The sequence below is a fragment of the Castanea sativa genome, chromosome 3 (assembly GCF_040712315.1).
Source record: "Castanea sativa cultivar Marrone di Chiusa Pesio chromosome 3, ASM4071231v1".
Lineage (NCBI taxonomy): Eukaryota > Viridiplantae > Streptophyta > Magnoliopsida > Fagales > Fagaceae > Castanea > Castanea sativa.
The window spans coordinates 35372290-35390592 of record NC_134015.1 but is presented as its reverse complement, the minus strand read 5'-3'; the positions used below and the strand labels follow the sequence as shown (position 1 = coordinate 35390592).

General features: G+C 34.4%; 1 protein-coding gene across 1 annotated transcript; it reads right to left on the bottom strand.

Annotated features, from left to right (window-relative positions):
• Positions 1-1976: 1976 nt before the first annotated feature.
• LOC142626663 (NADH dehydrogenase [ubiquinone] flavoprotein 2, mitochondrial) lies at positions 1977-15283 on the bottom strand. The gene is made up of 9 exons (XM_075800373.1): positions 14973-15283; positions 14838-14903; positions 10341-10457; positions 4039-4116; positions 3830-3935; positions 3664-3710; positions 2767-2844; positions 2557-2622; positions 1977-2449 (listed from the first exon to the last, which is right to left on the bottom strand). The coding sequence occupies exons 1-9, from the start codon at positions 15078-15080 to the stop codon at positions 2342-2344; spliced, it is 774 nt and encodes a 257-aa protein (XP_075656488.1). The 5' UTR covers positions 15081-15283; the 3' UTR covers positions 1977-2341.
• Positions 15284-18303: the final 3020 nt, after the last annotated feature.

Below are 18303 nucleotides of genomic sequence, written 5' to 3'. Positions count from 1 at the left end.
CTACCTCTCACAATCTATATGAGTCCCACGTGTGGATATATTATCTTGAATTTCCCTTAAATTTAGAGCGGAGCTTCATTACCTTCGACTTCAATGGAGTTTTTGTAATTTTTTTTTTTTCTTGATAGTTACAAACTTACAATGGAGGGAAGATTTGAATCCTAAGGCCATGTTTGGTTTGAAGCATCTCTCAAACTCAATTTTCATAACTTAGTTTTTATAACTCAAAAGTCTAAATTCATATCTCATATCTATTCTCTATTACTCACTTAACTCACTATAATTTGTTTGGGTTGAAAACTGACTTAAGACTTCCTCACAAAAATCAACTCCAACATGTGGAGCCCACATGTCAAATTTCTCGCAAAACTCTCAACCTCCCTTTTGTTTTTTTCCTTACTCCTCTACTCATCCTTGATTTCTCTCAAAACTCAGTAGATAGAAGACACAGCAAACCTCTCTCTCCCCCACTCTTACCACCACTGACAACCCACAAACACACCAATCGCAACCCTCAAAAACCCAAACCACTGCTTTCATTTTCTGTCCACCACCGCACAAATCACAAAAAATTAAACTTATCCACCATAGTAGATCCACTCACACCATCACCACCTTCAACACCACAACAAATTACCCCATAAAACCCACAAACTCTAAACATCTAATTCCAAGCCCAAAAAGCACATCTCAACCTGATCTAAATGTAAATCACAAACCTAAATTGGAGCTCTAATTTCGTTATAGGGCCTCCACCATCACTGTTGAAGTCGATCTTTTTTATTATCCACAAAGTATTGAGAGAGAGAGAGAGAGAGAGACGAGTTACAATGGGTTTGATTGAGAAAGAGAAGAAATAAAAGAAGAACAAGAAAGAAAGTAGAAGAAAATTTAAAAAATAAAAAAAGGCGTAAGGGGAGTGTAATTGAGACTAGATATTGTAATGGGTCCCACATGGGTGAAAATGATTACAACAATGCTACAATATCTCATTTTTCATCACTTGAATACAACCAAAACTTATTCTTAATTTTCATAACTGTAACTCAATTTTTTTAGTTTTAAGTTCTGAAAACTTAAAACAAAAATTTAACTAAATAACACAACCTGGTGTGTAGCTTACGAAAAGTGAGTAATGAGTGATAAAAACTCCCTAAACCAAACACGTTTTTGTTAGAAACACCAAAAAGTATCAATAGAGTTATAAAGCTCTTGGCTACCCTTTTTCGGGTGAATACTTATCTATCTACTTATAGGAGGAAACTATCATTTTGAAACCTGTTTGATACTTTTCAAACCAATACGTGAACTTTGTAGTTGTACCTTGTGCTGGTCTGTGTGGCAATACAAATTACAACAAAGGAAATTAGAACCAACGTAGTACCTCCTATTGAGCTTAGAATCATCGTAAGGCCTCCTATTGAGCTACATCATATGCAAACGTTCCAATTTTTAAGACTATCTTCTAAAATTCATAAAAATTTTGTCATCCTCAAAACTTAAAAGCGAGATGAGAGTCTTAAGGTCTGTTTGGTAGTATTACTCAAGCATTGTTGTTTAAAATAATGTGAAAACTATGTTTAAAAAAATGTAATGAAAATACGTGCTTAAAGTACTCAATGCAAAATATATGTTTAACATATTTTAAAATATGAAAAAACATAATTGTATGTTTAGTATTGTATGTTTTTTTTAAAAAAAGTTATGAAAATAATGTTATTTTATTGAAGGGGAGAGAAGGAAAGAAAAAAATAATAATAAGAGAAAAGGACAAAGTGTAGGCCCGTAGGAGAAAAAGAAAAAAAAGAGCTTAGTCTTGTCAATAGGTCCCATGATTTTCAACTTATTTACAAAAATACCACTTAGCAACGTTACTTGAAAACTAAAAACTGGTATGGTGAGTTTTCAAAATACATGTTTTAAACAACTGTAACTCAAACACTCTTAATAAAAAATAAAAAAATAAAATAAAAAACTCCTACCAAACACAGTTTTTTTTTTTTTTTTTTTTTTTTGCCAACAATTTTTAGTATTTAAACACTAAAAACTGTTGTTTGAGTTTGCATACAAAACAGGGCCTTAGTGCTTAACTACAAGGGCAATTGTTCAACCACGTAGAAAACATCAATTTACACTCGTCTGCTAGAATGTAAATTTACCGAGTCATGACTCAAGGAATTGTATGGCACAGGAAATTTACCAAGTCGTATACCAGATTCATACTGGCACAGGAAATTCTAAAAATGGTTGAGAATCTTACTGATTCAACAAGAGCCAATGACTCATGGAAGCCTGACAATATCCAAGCTTTACATTATTTGAGACAACAAATACCAAAACTTTAGCAGGCATCAAGATCTCGGCATGGAGGCGGCTTGGGATCACTCAACAAAGTAGTATTCCCTCCTTCTGGTCCACACTTTGTACGTTTTGGATTTTGTGTACCAGGCTGAAATATAAGAAGAAAATTATAGTATGTAGTAACAACACTAAACCAACGAGAACTCAAAATTATGAATGGAATAAGAACCGAAGTATTCATGCCCAGAGCCTTACCGGTAGCTTCTCCCCTCTTCTTAACAATTCAACTATCTCAACAACTCGCTTGGGAGTAACATCTTCCTGAAATTAACATAAAATACTCAAATAAATTCTAAATGTTCTCAACCATTTGATCATGATGTCATAATGATTTAGAAAATTCAAAGGATGCATTATCTATCTATATATATAAGTAGAAAATTCATAGGATGATCATGGACTCACATAGTAGTTGTAAGTATATCCTTCAGATCCATTAGAGTAATCAGCCACTGTAATCATGGGAGCATTCACACAACATCCCTGCAGAGAAGCAACGATTTATGGCACACCATACTTTTTGTGTGTATATATAAAACTTTATTCAAAGAGTAAAAAAATATGACGAAAAACATCAACTCATCAAGTTACAATTGCAAATTCTGAAGAGCACACCATGCTTTGTAGATAAGTCTTTGTATTTGAAGATAAGTCTTTTGAAATCATTTTTCTATTGAAGTCAACAGCAAAAATATATTTCATAAAAGCTAAGAACTCATGATCCAATTTACAACCATAGTTGGTGAATGGTGATAAATAATTTCTTTGTATACCATGATATTGAGGTCAAAAAGCAACTCGTTTAATGGGGAAATTGGGGTAAGAAACATTATCCACTTATAATTTGCCTGTTATTGAGTTTTTTTAACCATTAAAAATTGGACCTGAAGATAGCAACTCATCACAAATTGTCAATAAAAAATCCGTTTTAAAAAAACTTAAAACTTTTAGAGAAGTGCTATGTCCACAACATTTTCACAACACTTTCATAACAAATCCTATGTGGTAAGTTTATATTGGTTCTAATTTGAACCCACTACTGAAATTACTTTTTTGCATATTAGTAATAGCTTTTGCGCATTAGTAATAGCTAGTAATAACCAGACACTTAAGATTTGCTGTGAAAGTGTTGTGAAAATGTTATGTACATAGCATTTATCAAAATTTTATGGCATCGCCAATTCCCTTCCAATAAGTTTCCTATTAATTCTAGAATTAAGTAAACATAACCAGGGTAAAAGCATGCTGTCCTGCTCAAAAGCTGTGAGTTAGAATCAGTAAAAAGTAGAAAAAAGGACTCACCATGCATTCCATTTCTCCAACAGAGAACAGACCATCTTTAGTTACTTCTGCACACAACAAATATTAGAAGCTTATTCTTCAAATGCATTTTAATTTCAAGGACTATCAAGAGATTTTGTCAAATGTGGGGTGAGAAATTAAAGCAGATATTTTGCATAAAACTTACCATTGCGCTTCACTCCTAGGTGTTTCAGCAAAGCATCTTCAATTTCTCGAGAACCACGTATCATACAGGGCGTAGTGCCACAAACCAACAGGTGGTACTTGCCCACCTGCAAAACCAATTAAGAAGTCCATGCAGGTAAACTGCAACTTCCATAAACGTACTTGGTACCAGCAGAAGTGTTAAGATCTTAATAAAGAAATATTTCTCACCTTTGTTCGATTGAACATAGAATAAAATGTTGCAACCTCGTATACACGGATAGGAGCAACTTCTATAACCTTAGCAACCTGATGCACTCAAATACAATATCATTACATCAATAATTACATATCCACCAACATTCCCAAAGGATTAAAGGATTCTGTTCGGTCACATTAAGTTTGCTCAGAATTTTCTTTGTGCAATAATGAGTCTTTCAATAGTTACATATCGTCCAACATTCCCAAAGGATTAAAACATTCTGTTCAGTCACATTAAGTTTGCTCAGAATTTTCTTTGTGCAATAACGAGTCTTTTATTGGAGCAAGGTGATGGAAAAATATATTAAAAGCAATAGAAACACACAGCAATTTTCTGTGCAAAAACAAAAGAAAATTTCATTTGAAGAACTTTTGGACATGAGATAATGCAAAAATGAGGGACTTCTAAAATATGAATGAACTATTTTACTTTCAAAAGAAATATAAAGAAAACTGACTTTAACAACAGTTTGCCAACAGTTTGTTAAAGGGTGTCGACAACCACCAAACCAAATTTATTTGACCTGGTATTCATAACAAACACTTTTTTTTTAATGTATATTCATAACATATGTACATAGTATATTAGTATGAGTACATAAAACAGCCTAAAGAATACAAAAATTGAGAATTACAACCAGAACGGAGAGAGAATCAATGGAAGCTACAATAGAATGAATAAATGCAAGACTATTCAAACAACAACCCAATGAAAAACAACTTCTTATGAACCAACTGAGCTTCCTTATCTTCAAAAGTATGATGATTCCTCTCTCCACCATGTCCACAACAGGCATAATGGGATTAAATTCCAAACAAAAGAAGATTTTCTTTCCAGACCAATTCCTCCACCCAGATAGAACACAACAACAATCCTCGTCGTTAACCAATTGAATCCCAAACACTGAGAAGACAAGGGCCCACAATGCATATGCAATGTCACAATAAAAGGACAAATGATCCATAGTCTCATCACTACTCCTACACATGCAACAACCAAGCTACTATAATGCATATGCAATGTCACAATCGAATGAAGCCCTTTTCGGAGCCTTAGCATACCAAATGCTTTTCCAAGGGAAATGTGCATCTCTCAAGCATCTCAATGTCACATTATACGAACATACATCAAACCTACCATTTCCTTTCAACCTCTACCTCATATGATAAGGGCCCTCTCTTCTTGGGATGCTTGAGTACAGAAAAGCATACAACAAAACTACTGATTACAATCCCAATCATTAAAATCTCTAATGAACTTGGCATCCCATGAGCACATACTCCATTTTCCAAGACATGTGAGCATTGTGTGCCAACAAAGAGCACACATATGGCTCATAGAATTTCTTATATTCTAAGGATCACACATTTTGCACTCTTCATATTCTATATTGCAGCTTACTGCATGGGTCTTATTATTATTATTATTTTTTTGATAGGTAAGAAAAATTATGTTAAAAAAACTACAGTATGCATGAAAAGCACAAAGTAGAAGATAAGTACACAAAGAGGAAAGAAAAAACAGGAAACAGAACTAATTACAGAAAATAAGAGCTAATGAACAATGGGACGGAGCCACAAGAAGTGAGTCCCCAAGTCCGAGAACCATCAAACCAATAACCACTAAAAGAAGCAAGCAACTGATCATCAGAACTGTCCACATCCTCAAACGTGCAGCGATTACGTTCCCTCCAAATGCACCACAATAAACGCAAAGGTACTAAATTCCAAATGTCTGACGAGTGTTTCCCCAACCAATTCCTCCATCCAAACATAAGATCAAACACCGATCTTGGTAAGACCCATGAAACCCCAAAAGATCGAAGGATGAAACACCATAACTATGAGCCTTCTCACAATGGATCAACAAATGGTCCATAGTCTCCCCACAATGTCGACACATGTAGCACCAATCAACAAAATCAAACCCCTTATTCTTCATATTATCCCCAGTGAGTATCTTATTCCAAGCCGCAGTCCAAACAAAAAGGAAACTCGTCTAGGAGCCTTCACTCCCCAAATACCTTTCCAAGGAAAAGTGATAGAGGAAGAGCCTCATAGAACATTATAATACAAGCGAATGTCAAAATTCCATTGTTCTTCAAAGTCCACCTCAATCAATCATCATCTTCATTTAAAAGGAAATATTAGCTAGAAAAGGCAAAAAATCATCCATAGAACTCACCTCCCAATCAAGCACTTTGATCCACACAATCCAGTTACTTGTGAACTAGAAATTCCAAATCCTAGTAAATTGCAACTTTAATCTTGACTCATATCAAACCTACATATTATTTAGAGATTCAATATAAACATGCGATTATACATACGCATGCATTAGAGGCATCAAGCATATCAACAATAATTATCTATCTAGACGTATATGTTTAAATATATGGGAGAGAGAGATACGCGTGGGGGGGGGGGGGAAGGAAGGAAATTTTTACTTAGTACAAACCTTTTGCAATTCTCGTCTTATCAAAAATACCTTTTTCAATAGGTAAGTAGTTCAATTTTAATATTTTATTAATCAGAGAAAAATAAAAACTTTGAATTCACGATGATGAACACAAAAGGAACAAACAAAAAATCACATGGCAGGTCTTAGAGAACCAGTGATGCAGGAGCATCAGTGATGAGAAAGCCCACTAGTCCATTTTTTCTAAGCCTATAGCTATTATAAAACTCGTCTTTCATTTCTCTATGTTAAGTTTTATGTATTATATTTTGTTAATTATTATGCCTTTACTATATTAAAAGGTTATGTGACTAGCATGTGAATTTTAATTTAGTTGGATGCTTAGGATGTGTGTGTGTGTGTGTGTTTGTGTGTATTTTATTTTATTTTTAATTTGGTGAACATGAAATACATTTTTTTAATCAATAAAACTCCTATTACTTATCCAAAAAAAAAAAAAAGGATTAATTTTTTTATGTAAGATAAAGAGTTATGATTTCAGGGTTACTAAAGACTATTATAAATAACCTCTTTTAAGTCATTGTTGGCAGCTTTTCTTACCGACTTTATAAAATTCAAATATTTCTTTGACTCTTTTTTTTTTTCTTTTTTGATAGGTAAAAGAACTTTATTAATAGAAGAAGAGAAGCATACAAACTGTTCCTATGGTACAAAGGACGTATACAAAAGGAAACAAACCATTAAGCAAAAGAACACAAATCTAAAAATTCCCAAAAAGAGGGAATAGAAAGACCGCTCATTGCAGTCATCCAATCAAATTGATACTTGATTGTTCCAAATTCAATCCTATATCTTTTTCTTTACTTTATTCTTGTTTTGTTTCTGGAATTTCTTATTAAACTCTTCTTTTTTGCTGGCAAAGATGTTGAGTGTCTAACTGTCAAAGTTTTCATTGAAGATGCCATCATTTCTCCCAAAAATAAAAACACACACACACACACACACATATATTGATATCATTTTGAAGAAATTGTTTGCCTGATGGAAATAATTTGTTTATTACTAGAAGGTCTAAGAATTTCCATAATTTGATTGGAGCTACAAGCACTGTGTCAGTTTTGAAAAGTACAATTCTTCATATTTTCTGTAACAGCATGCCAAAATCCTATTCATAATCTCCTTTTCAGGTTATATGCCATAATTAATTATCAACAAAGCATGAATGAAGCCTTCATATCAAATTCAGGTACTTCATATTAGAAAACATAACAATTCTTTTCACAGAAATTAGAACAAAATTCAACTTGGTACATTAATCTGATCAGGCACACAGATTAAGAATTCATATATAAACAGGATCAACTGACACTGGGTGTAACACTAAAAGTTGTACATCTTTACACTGTTGGTCTTCATCTTATCTAAGGAAGGAAAACATCTTGTACTACCATCACTTTCTCACTCTCTTCTCTCTCTCTCTCTACCTAATCAAGCTTTCTCTTGGCTTTCACGCCCATTTGAAGCTTTAGGTCAAAGGTTGAAAGACTCACGTTTTTGTTTAATCTTTCATCTCTTAACTTTTTCAACTTTTTCAATAATAAAAGTGATGTGTTTCAACACTGCAGAACCCATTGCAGAGGACCACCTTTGTTTTTTTATTAAGAGGATTCTATATGTGATGCTGAAAAGCTGGGATTCTATTACAAAGGGAATATCTTTGTCGATCTTCTTCAACATTTTTAAGGAAAAACATTCATTTTGCAAAAGCCCAGCCCCACTCATCAACACCATCCACTACCTCCAACCAACATCTAACAATTAGAAGTGCGGTGCCAAAAACACAATTTAGTTAAGTTATTTTATGGTTTGGTGGTGACAGAGAATGGACAGAAACAGAAGGCACCGGATTGGAATCTACTAAAATTATATTCACATGCCCCATTTTTTTATCTACTTATGCAAAAATAATAAAGAGAGAGAGACTTATAATGTGTGCAAGACAGCTCTTGAAATCAACAGTAGTAACAACAACAATGATGATGTAATAACAAAAGAGGATGAACGGAAGTAGTTGGGATATGTTAGAATGTCAATTGCTCAATATGCATTGGAGGTTCCACCAACAGAGGTGAAAATATAGCACTTTGACTTGAATTAGTTTCCAGGCTTACAGAAGAGAGTGCAAGAGAGCACAATTTTTTGGTTTTCTTATTTTCTCCATCAAACTACAAATGAATAGTAGAAAGTGGTTGAACACAAGCCATCTTTCCACCTTTAGATATCAATGAAATCAATAGTCTGAGAACCTTTTTTTTTATAAGTAATAAAATTGTATAAATCATAAAAACGAGTCACCCAAGTATACAGGAAATATATTGGTGTAAACAATCAAATACAAAAGTTACATAAATCTAATAAATCAACAATAGAAAATAAAGAAAGGTTCCTCATGGACAACCAATCCAATAAGGTTCTAAAAAAGAATAGCTTGAGACTAGGCATAGAAATTTCAGTGTCTTCAAAGCTCCTGCTACTCCTTTTCCAACAAATGCACCACATCAAGCAATGGATGGTAATCACCCAAATATGAGATGACTGAGAACTATGTTAGTTGTATGAATATTATGCCTAATTTTCTAGCTACACAGATCTAGTACCTTAGTATTGACTTGGTAAAAAAGAATAAACAAGAGCCTACTAGTGTTATAGTAGAGGATGCGCTACATATATTGAGTGAAAGTCAAGTAGGGTATCACATTCAACTATATAGTGTAATGTTACACACGAGCATTCACACTGTGGTATATACTTCAAAGACATGTAGTAATATGATATTATGTCAAAGTATTAAAAGAGAAGGAGACGTTTTAGATTTTAGCAAGGAAATGCTTAACGATTGATAATTTACGAAAAAGGAAGGTGTAGATTTTGGATTGGTGCTACATGTGCAAGAGTAATGGTGAATCGGTTGACCATCTCTTCCTTCACTGTCCCGTTGCTAGGGATCTTTGGTCTATGATTTTGGGTTTATTTGGAGTATCTTGGGTTATGTCGCATACTGTTTTGTGGCTGTTAGGGTGTTGGCAAGGCAGCTTTGGTCGTCATCGAAATGATTATATATGGTCCATCGTTCCTCATGGCTTAATGTGGTATCTTTGGAGGGAGAGAAATAGTCGTTGTTTTGGAGATATTGAGAGATCTATTCCAGACCTCAAGCTTTTCTTTTTTAGAACTTTATTGGATTGGTTGTTTGCTTTGCAAAACCAATCATTCCCTTCGTTTATTGATTTCCTAGATTCTTGCAATTTTTGTATTTGATTTGCTGTCCCCTTGTTCACTCCCTGTGTACTAGGGTGCTTCCTTTTTTATATCAATATATCTTATTACTTATCAAAAAAAAAATGTTTTAGATTCTAGTGGGCACTGCCTCCCAGCGGAGTTCCAAGAATTGAGCTTTGACTTTGCTTGCTTAGGCCCAGAAACTAGCCTATGGGCAGGGCTAAGAGTAAAATTAAAATAGTAGATAAGTTACTGAAAAATACATGAATGAATGCTATGATGATTAAGATGGACATTCTCCGAAGTAAGTAAGATTAAGATGGATCAGTCATGTAATCACACTAAATTTGATTTACATGTGATAAAAATTTCATTATCAAATGCAGGCATGCATGCAAATTAGGACTTTTATTTAGTATAGGTTAATGTATCACATCAAATAATAGATTTTATTTATGAAATCGATGTATCATTAAATTTCTAAACAAATGCAGATCTGACTCAGATCTAAACAAATTTGTATGTATAAACAAATACAAATCAAGATCTTTTTAAATGAGGCATGCCAACATACTGCATTCATAGCTGAAACAGGAAGCCACCCTCCATGCTGCTGCTGTGCAAGATCTAGCAGAGGAATCACTGCAGATTGCTTATAATTTGATGGATAGTGGGATAATATTTCCTTGACCTGGAAATGCATAAGTTACAATTGTTAAAGCAAGGTTTAAAATTTTTTTTTTTTTTAAACCTTAGATTTACAAAACAACATCATCAATGGCTATGGTTAGATAGGTTTAGGTTTTGAAAAGCTATATAGCATCCCCATATCAAATCCAAGATATTTAAAAGGTCTTCATAACATCAGATATAAATTGGAGCATTTCAATCCTTTGTTTTTTTATCAATTATTATGTTTTTTTTAGGTAATAAGAATAATATTAATCAAGAAGAATTAATGAAGAAAGCAAATACAAGGTGTTCATGATGGTGAACACAAGAAAAAGCAACAAACAACAACAAAGAAAAGAACTTAAGGGGGCAATTCTATGAGACGAAAGAAACTCAATGATAGAAGAACAATTCGAGGAACGCCAGCACCTAGACCAATCAAAAAGAGTTTTCTCGCATAAAACTTGTAACTGAACCATATTCCATATGTCCAAATTAAATTTCCCCAGCCAATATCTCCAACAAAACACCAAACGTTCCATAGAACCTGGCATGACCTATTGGATCCTGAAGACCTAAAGCATATGCACCCACAACGAGTGAGCTACAAGACAATGGAGGAGGAGATGATCCACAGATTCCTTGTTACAGCAGCATATACAACACCGATTCACCAAAGAGAGACCCCTAAGCATAAGATTATCCAAGGTAAAGATCTGCCCATGAACTGCTGTCCACAAAAAAACACCACCCTTTTAGGGACCTTAACTTTCGAAATAACCTTCCAAGGAAAATTGGAGATAGAAGAACCCCAAATCTTATTGTAATAGGACCGAATATCAAACTTACCATTCCCATTAAGGCACCAATGGGAACTATCACACCCAACACCCGTAGGAAACCGAGATTGAATGAAATCAAGGAAAGAAAAGGCAGCTTCTAATTCCTCTCACATTCCAAATTCTATCATTTTCACCCTCCTGATAATATAGAACATCAGAAATGCAAGCTTCCTTGTCATTTGAACACGCATACAACTGAGGATAGAGCATTTTAAGTGAGTTATCCCCAACCCACCTATCATGCCAAAAAAGAATACAAGAGCCATCACTCACCACTAGGGCCACATGTTTGGAGCTCTCCCATCCATCATTAATACCACGAAATAGACCACACCCATGGGCCCTTCTACAAACTTTAGTATTCCACCCCCCTTTACCAATTATTATGTACTGTGTCAACATAGACGAGGAATAAGAATGCCAATAGACTAAAATTGTTTACCATTAAACCCCAACTGCCAAGCATAGCGACTAAATCACAAATCTTGAAACAGAAGAAATTAATTAAAAGAAATTTCTTTCCAGAAAGGGGGTAAGGAAAATTACTCTAGACCAAGGTAGTCAAAGGTAAAAGACGACCTTAAGGCACCAAGACTTTGTATCACCCAAGGCGTGAGGCAATAAAAAGTTCTGGACTTATTATATAAGTCACAGAAACTTCATTTCAAAATAAAAAAATAAAAAAAGACAAGTTGCAACTAACATTAAGACTTTTTTTTTGATAAGTAACATTAAGACTTAAGAGTCGTTAACCAATAATAACAATAATACTAATATGTTCTTATGTAAATGGGCCTACCTAAATATTGAAGAAGTAAAAAATTAAGATGCAAAAGGTTAAAAAGATTGGCACGTGTCTTGATGGGTGGGTGGAATCAAGCTGTAAGAGACAATTGTTTGAATTTACTGTCCATCACTTAATACTCTCACGTGGGGTAAGCGGACAAAACTAGAAAACTAAGTCTAAAAGACAAAAAAAATTTGTGAACAAAATAAGAAAAAAAACAGAGAAGAAAAAAGAAGAAAAGGAGGACAAAGAAGGAGAGTAGGGCGACATAAGGACAAGAAGAAAAAGAAGAAGATGTAGAGAGTGAGATTGGCAACGAGGCAGCGACCGCCAACCGGCAACGTAGTGGTGAGCGGCAAGGACAACAGATCTACGGTGGGAGCTTGCCAGGTGTCAAATTTTTTTTTTCTTCCTCTCCCGTGCCTAAGACGTACCCAGACAGTGTCCTCACTGTGTCCTGGCCTACCAGTAACCAAAAAAAGAGTACTTTTTTTCACATATCCAATACATTTGTAGTTGAATCCAACCCATACCCGTGTCGGACACAGGTGTTTTGGCAATTTCACCGTGTCCGTGCATCATTGCTTATAGCTGTATTGGAGTTTACAATTACTACTTATAGCTTATTAGAATATTCATGGTCTTTGTAAGTAAAGAACTGTAAAGCATAAAATTAACTCAAAAGCAATACAAACTTCTATTGCTAGATCCCTCTACCAAAGAAGAAGGCTGGCTCCAAAGGAATACCCAAATCAGTTATATTCAGAAAGAAGGCCTAGCGCAATCAGTCCTCCTTGTCACTTAGGCTAAGCTTTCAAGGGGGTTGGATAATGGGCATATATGCATGATTTCAACTCTAAATAACCAATTCATAATGACAGTGTGGGAGTCTAAGGGAGAGACTAACAACTACAGATGCCCATTAGATGCACAGCACCTGATGGGCATCTTGTTACGTATCTCTTAGATTTCAACTGTTATTGTTCATTGTCATCTTAGATCTCCTGTATAACCTTCAGCTAGTATACTTCCTATGGAAGTGGTCTATGGTGTGGGCTCTATTTGGTCTTCAATGGGTTATGCCACATGGTGTCTCTGATTTATTTTCGGGTTGGCAAGGTTACTTCGGTGGGCATCGGAGCATTGATTTATGGAGGGCTGTCCCACATTGTGTCCTATGGTGTATTTGGCAAGAACGGAACTCAAGATGTTTTGAAGGGAAGGAACGGTCTATTTCAGAATTTAAATCTCTTCTTCTTCACACCTTGCTAGAGTGGAGTTCTTCCTTTATTCTTTTCCCTTGTTCTAATTTTTTAGAAATGCTTGATCTTTGTAATTTATGTGTTTGATGTACTGTTTTCCACGTACACCCCCGGTGTACCTAGACTTTTGATTAATACAATTCTGTTATTTATCCAAAAAAAAAGTATACTTTCTATGGAAGTGTTGATTCTTTTTGAATAAATATTATGACTTATTAAAAATAAAAATAAACAATCTCTTAACTCTTAGAATACGAACTTCACAAGAAACACTGTCGCTAATTAACGATTGCCAATACCCACATCTTGGGTTGGGTTATTAATTAAAATTCCAAACTAATTAACATAATATATATATATAGATATAAATATATATATCAAAAACAAGCCAAATGAAAAATAAATAAAGGAAGAGGAAGAAGAAAGATTTGTGTTCAATGATATCTCCCAACAAATTAATTTTTCACCTCTGCTTAATTGGACTATGAGCTATAGAATTCAAGCAAAAGCAGGTTACAGGTAAAACACCAAATTCATGTTTTTATTGAGTGACAAGTCACAAGAACTAGGTGGGTTGGACCCATGACTTCACCCTTCAGTCTATTCTTACAGTGGGAGGAGGTGCCATTTGAGTTAGAATTCATTTAAAGAAACGCCAGATTAGCATCTTAATATACTAAACCTTATAGCACGTGCAGATGCATAAACTGAGAGTAATTATATTTTTGGGAATTTTGATTCTTCATAATGTAAATCTTTGCAATGGGGGAATCAGCACTTTTTCATAGAAACTCTACTAAAACTTGAGTTTAAGCAAACAGTAAGGGATTTTAAAACGTATATTAAGTTCAATTAGACTTTCAAAGTTCACTAGGCTTGTGCACAGGTTCTAGTATGGCCAGAAAGAAACACATCAAGTTTGAATACCCTATCTCTTGGGTCAGTTTGAGCTTATTCCAAATTCAATGAATCATGGAAATACCCAACACTTAGCGCTTAGCTTGTCAGGCTTTGAATTCCAGGCGACGAAAGAGTAAAACCATTATCTAAAGCTTTGAAATTTTTTTTTTTTTTTTTTCATAATCTGGTTATCTTCTTCTTCTTCTTCTTCTTCTTCTTTACATTCTATTATAAATAATCAGCATCCCAACACCCCCAAGAATGACCACAAAGTTACAAAGAGGTCCAAGACTAACGTAATATGAACTAATCAACCTTTAAATGAGCATTCGCTAGACAAAGTCTGAATAAGTAGATGGAAGGGACCAATTGCGATCGATTTTTAAACATAGGCACTAAAAATGCTAATTTGAAACATTAAGGACGAAAAATGCAAATGTGAAATTCAGGGACAACAGTGTATTTGGGAAATTGAAATATGCTGGAAGGATATGTGGGAGTGGGAGTGGGAGTGGGAATGAAAAATGAAAAATTGAAGAAAAAGTAGGCAAAATGTAGAAATGATCGCCATTCATTAAAAAGGGATCTGAGTGAAGAAATAGAAATACCTTGTGTTTGTTAGCAGATGTGAACTCCCAGGGAAGGTCGGGATTGTTATCCGGCGAATCAAGGTGCTGCTCATGAATTCAATGAAACTTTTTAGATTAGAAAAATAATGTAAGAAGAGATTGAGATTGACTCACGTAGTTAAGGGCAGTGGAGAAGGATCTCAACGGTGACGATGTGTGACGACGGCTGAGAAGCTCACGGATCTCAAGGACACGCTTTGCGGCGGCGAAGCGACCCAGCATTTTCCTACTTCAGACTCAGACTCTGATTGATTTCCCCTTCAATTTTTCTTTTTCCTATTTACACTTCACAACAACCGTCACCACCCAACCTTTTACCAACTGGGTCTATGAGATAGGCAGGCCCAACCCAAGCAAAACCCACACTCCAAATACATACTCTTTTTAAGTCCTAACCTGGCCGAAATGAAAAACTTATCGTCTAAATTTTACTATTTTTAATTTCAGTCTTCTAAGTTTGCGTTTTGTTATTTCGGTTCTTTACATATCATTTTTTTTTTTCTCAATTAAGTCCTCTCTGTTAACAATCTGTTAATTGCTACTGCTATCTACTGCAAAACAACATCGTTTTGTATTTTTTTAGTTTAAAATTTTAATTTATTATTTATTTATTAATTTTAAGAAAGAAAGAGGAAGTAGTGAGGTGGAATGGTAGTTGGAGAATAGATTGAATGAATGGCGGCATCAGCTGGGCCTGCAATGGATGCTTACCTCTGTGGCATTGTTTTATCGCAAAGTGGAGTCACTTTTTTAATTATGGTTGTTGTTGTATGATTTGTGGACCAAGAGGTTGTTAAAATGTGTGGCCTTAAATCCTATTGTATGATGCTATGTATGACATTATATATGATTTAATGTTATAATTAATAAAATTGTTTTATTATTATCTAAAATAATGGTAACATGAATATTTGGACATTATCACATAGTCCATGAGATGCATAATATGTGATTTAGTCACAGAAGATATAGATCACAAGTTCTTTGTAAATTCAGAATTTTAGTTCGTAGTCGGTGATGAAAGTGGACATTTCATCTGCGAAAACTATAATATATCAACTAAGATGATTTGTCTTGATCATGGAAGTGGAGACTTCTAATTGATATGTTGATATGTTTTAAGAGTTAAGACATATTGAACTAGACCGATGTGAAATTTATTATTCTCCTAACGAATGTCAAATGAATAATAGATCTCACGATTTTAATTTACATAAACTCTCAATCCTGAGAGGATAGTGAACTAAATCATGAAATGTAAGTTGTTTTGATATATCAGGAGTGATATCTAATTCAACGGTCAAAACCTCAGTATGTTGGACAGTCACACGTAGTGCTAAAGGAACACATATCCTCAAGATGAAATTCATAGTCTCTTTATAGAGATATAAAATATTTCCTTGAGATAAGTTTAATGAATTTGGTTATTCAGAGTGTTAGGCCTGACCACTTTAGTAAAAAGTTACTAAAGTTTATATTTTATGAAATTTAATTTCATAAATATATACGAATAGTTTAAAGGATTAAACCAGGAACTCAAGAATCAAGAGGTAGTGATTTTCAAAATGGCAATTATATATTATGACTTTATATTACTACGAATATTTTCATGAAGAGGTTAATTGTTTAGAAAATAAAGTTTTGGGATTTAATTTAATTAATAAAACCTAGAGTGCAATTATAATTATATAATGGTATTAAATATAATTAATGGTAACTTTGGGCTTGTCAAGAGTTGACAGATTAGTCTGAAGCCCATTGGAGTTAGAGCCTTAGTAGTCCCTTTAGTCTCATCCCAAGCCACACACTTTAGCCCAATTAGGCTCGCCCAAAAGGTTAACCCAATTAGATAATCAGTTATTTATTTAATAAGAGTTATTAAATAAAGTAACTGTCAAGGCAGTTAAAATGTACGTATGATTAAGAAGGAAGAGAAAACAGTTTTTCTTTATAGAATCTTGGAAATACACTTTTCCAAAAGAAAATTAACGTACACAAGAACTAATTGAGAGACCACGCATCTTAGGCATCTGTGGAATTAGGGTGAAGAGTAAAGGTCTTCCCAAGTTCGAAGTTCTTTTGTTTTGAATTTCACTCCATCAAGGTATGCCTTTCTATTCTTTGTTTCTAAAATTCTTGATATTCCATGTTATCTTACATGAATGAACAAGATATTTGTGTTGCTTTTACTATGTGTTTTGTATGAGATGCAAAACCAGTTTTTTCCAACAGAGGTTATGATGGACAACTCAGGTTTTTCTTTTTCCCTAGAGGTTCAACGATGGTGTGTGATGGGTGTGGGTTTAGGTAGTTTGATACTTTGATAATGGCAACTGGGTTTTTAGTTTGGCTTAAAGTGTTGGATTTTCTTGTGGGTATGAAATTTTCTGATGGGTTAATGATAAGTACTGCGAGGTTTTCAATGCCGACAAAGTGGGTTTGGTTGTTTTCTTTTCGTATATAAATTGGATCCAGTTTAAGCTCATACATAAAGCCAAGTTGAGAATTTTTTTTGCATCTAACTTTATTTTTTTTAATATTTTAGTTAGTTGTTTAGTTTGCAAAACTATTGAGCAAACTACCATCTTGAGTTTTAGAAACTCGAGTTCCAAGATAGAACTCGAGTTTTTAAGACTCGAGTTGCAAGCGGTGGCAGTTGATGTGGAAAAAAATCCACGTGAAACTCGAGTTTTTAAGAATTAAGTTCCATCATTTCCTTGTTCATGTGGAACTCAAGTTCTACCATTTTCTTTCTGATCATACTGTTCGTGAGTCTTCTTCTTCTTCCCCTGCACTTTCTCATCTAGTTCTGCACTTCTTCATTCCAGATCATCTACTTTTTCGGATCTGCTTCTCCAGATTCTTCCTCTACTTCTCCAAATCTCTGCTTCTCTAGACTCTTCCACTACTTCTCTAGATCTCTGTTTTGCTTCTCCAGATTCTTCCTTTGGTTTGGCTTCCAATCTGGTTCTTTGGTTCTTCTTCATCGTCATGTGTAGATATTTCTATGGAAATCGAGTTTGAGAAACTCGAGTTCCACATGGATATATTGCTCCAACTCAACACCAGAACTCGAGTCTTTTGAAGGTCGAATTGGTCGCTGAACTCAAGCTTCATAGACTTGAGATGCTAGTTTCCGATTTTGTTTCCATCGCATGCTAACTTATAATATTGTTTCCCCTCACTATGCAAGTTGGAAAATTACCTTGCCAAGTTAATGCTAAAGCTGCAGGTGAAAAGTGATAAAAGAGTGATAAAAAATAATAACGGCAACAACTAACGGGTGGTTAACAAAGAAATTAATTGAGAAGAAATGAAACTTAGAGGACTGAAATGATAAAACCCAAACTTAAAAGACTGAAATGACAAATGGTGAAACTTAGAGGGTGAATTTTGCATTTTGGCCTAATAACTAATAGTCGAAACATTTGACTTTTTGTTAACT

Coding starts and splice junctions, on each gene's coding strand:
- LOC142626663 (XM_075800373.1), bottom strand. CDS start 15,080: ATGCTGGGTCGCTTCGCCGCCGCAAAGCGTGTCCTTGAGATCCGTGAG. Junction 3,711..3,829: donor CCTAGGAGTGAAGCGCAATG/GTAAGTTTTATG, acceptor TGTTGTGTGCAG/AAGTAACTAAAGATGGTCTG. Junction 2,450..2,556: donor GAAGAGGGGAGAAGCTACCG/GTAAGGCTCTGG, acceptor CTTATATTTCAG/CCTGGTACACAAAATCCAAA.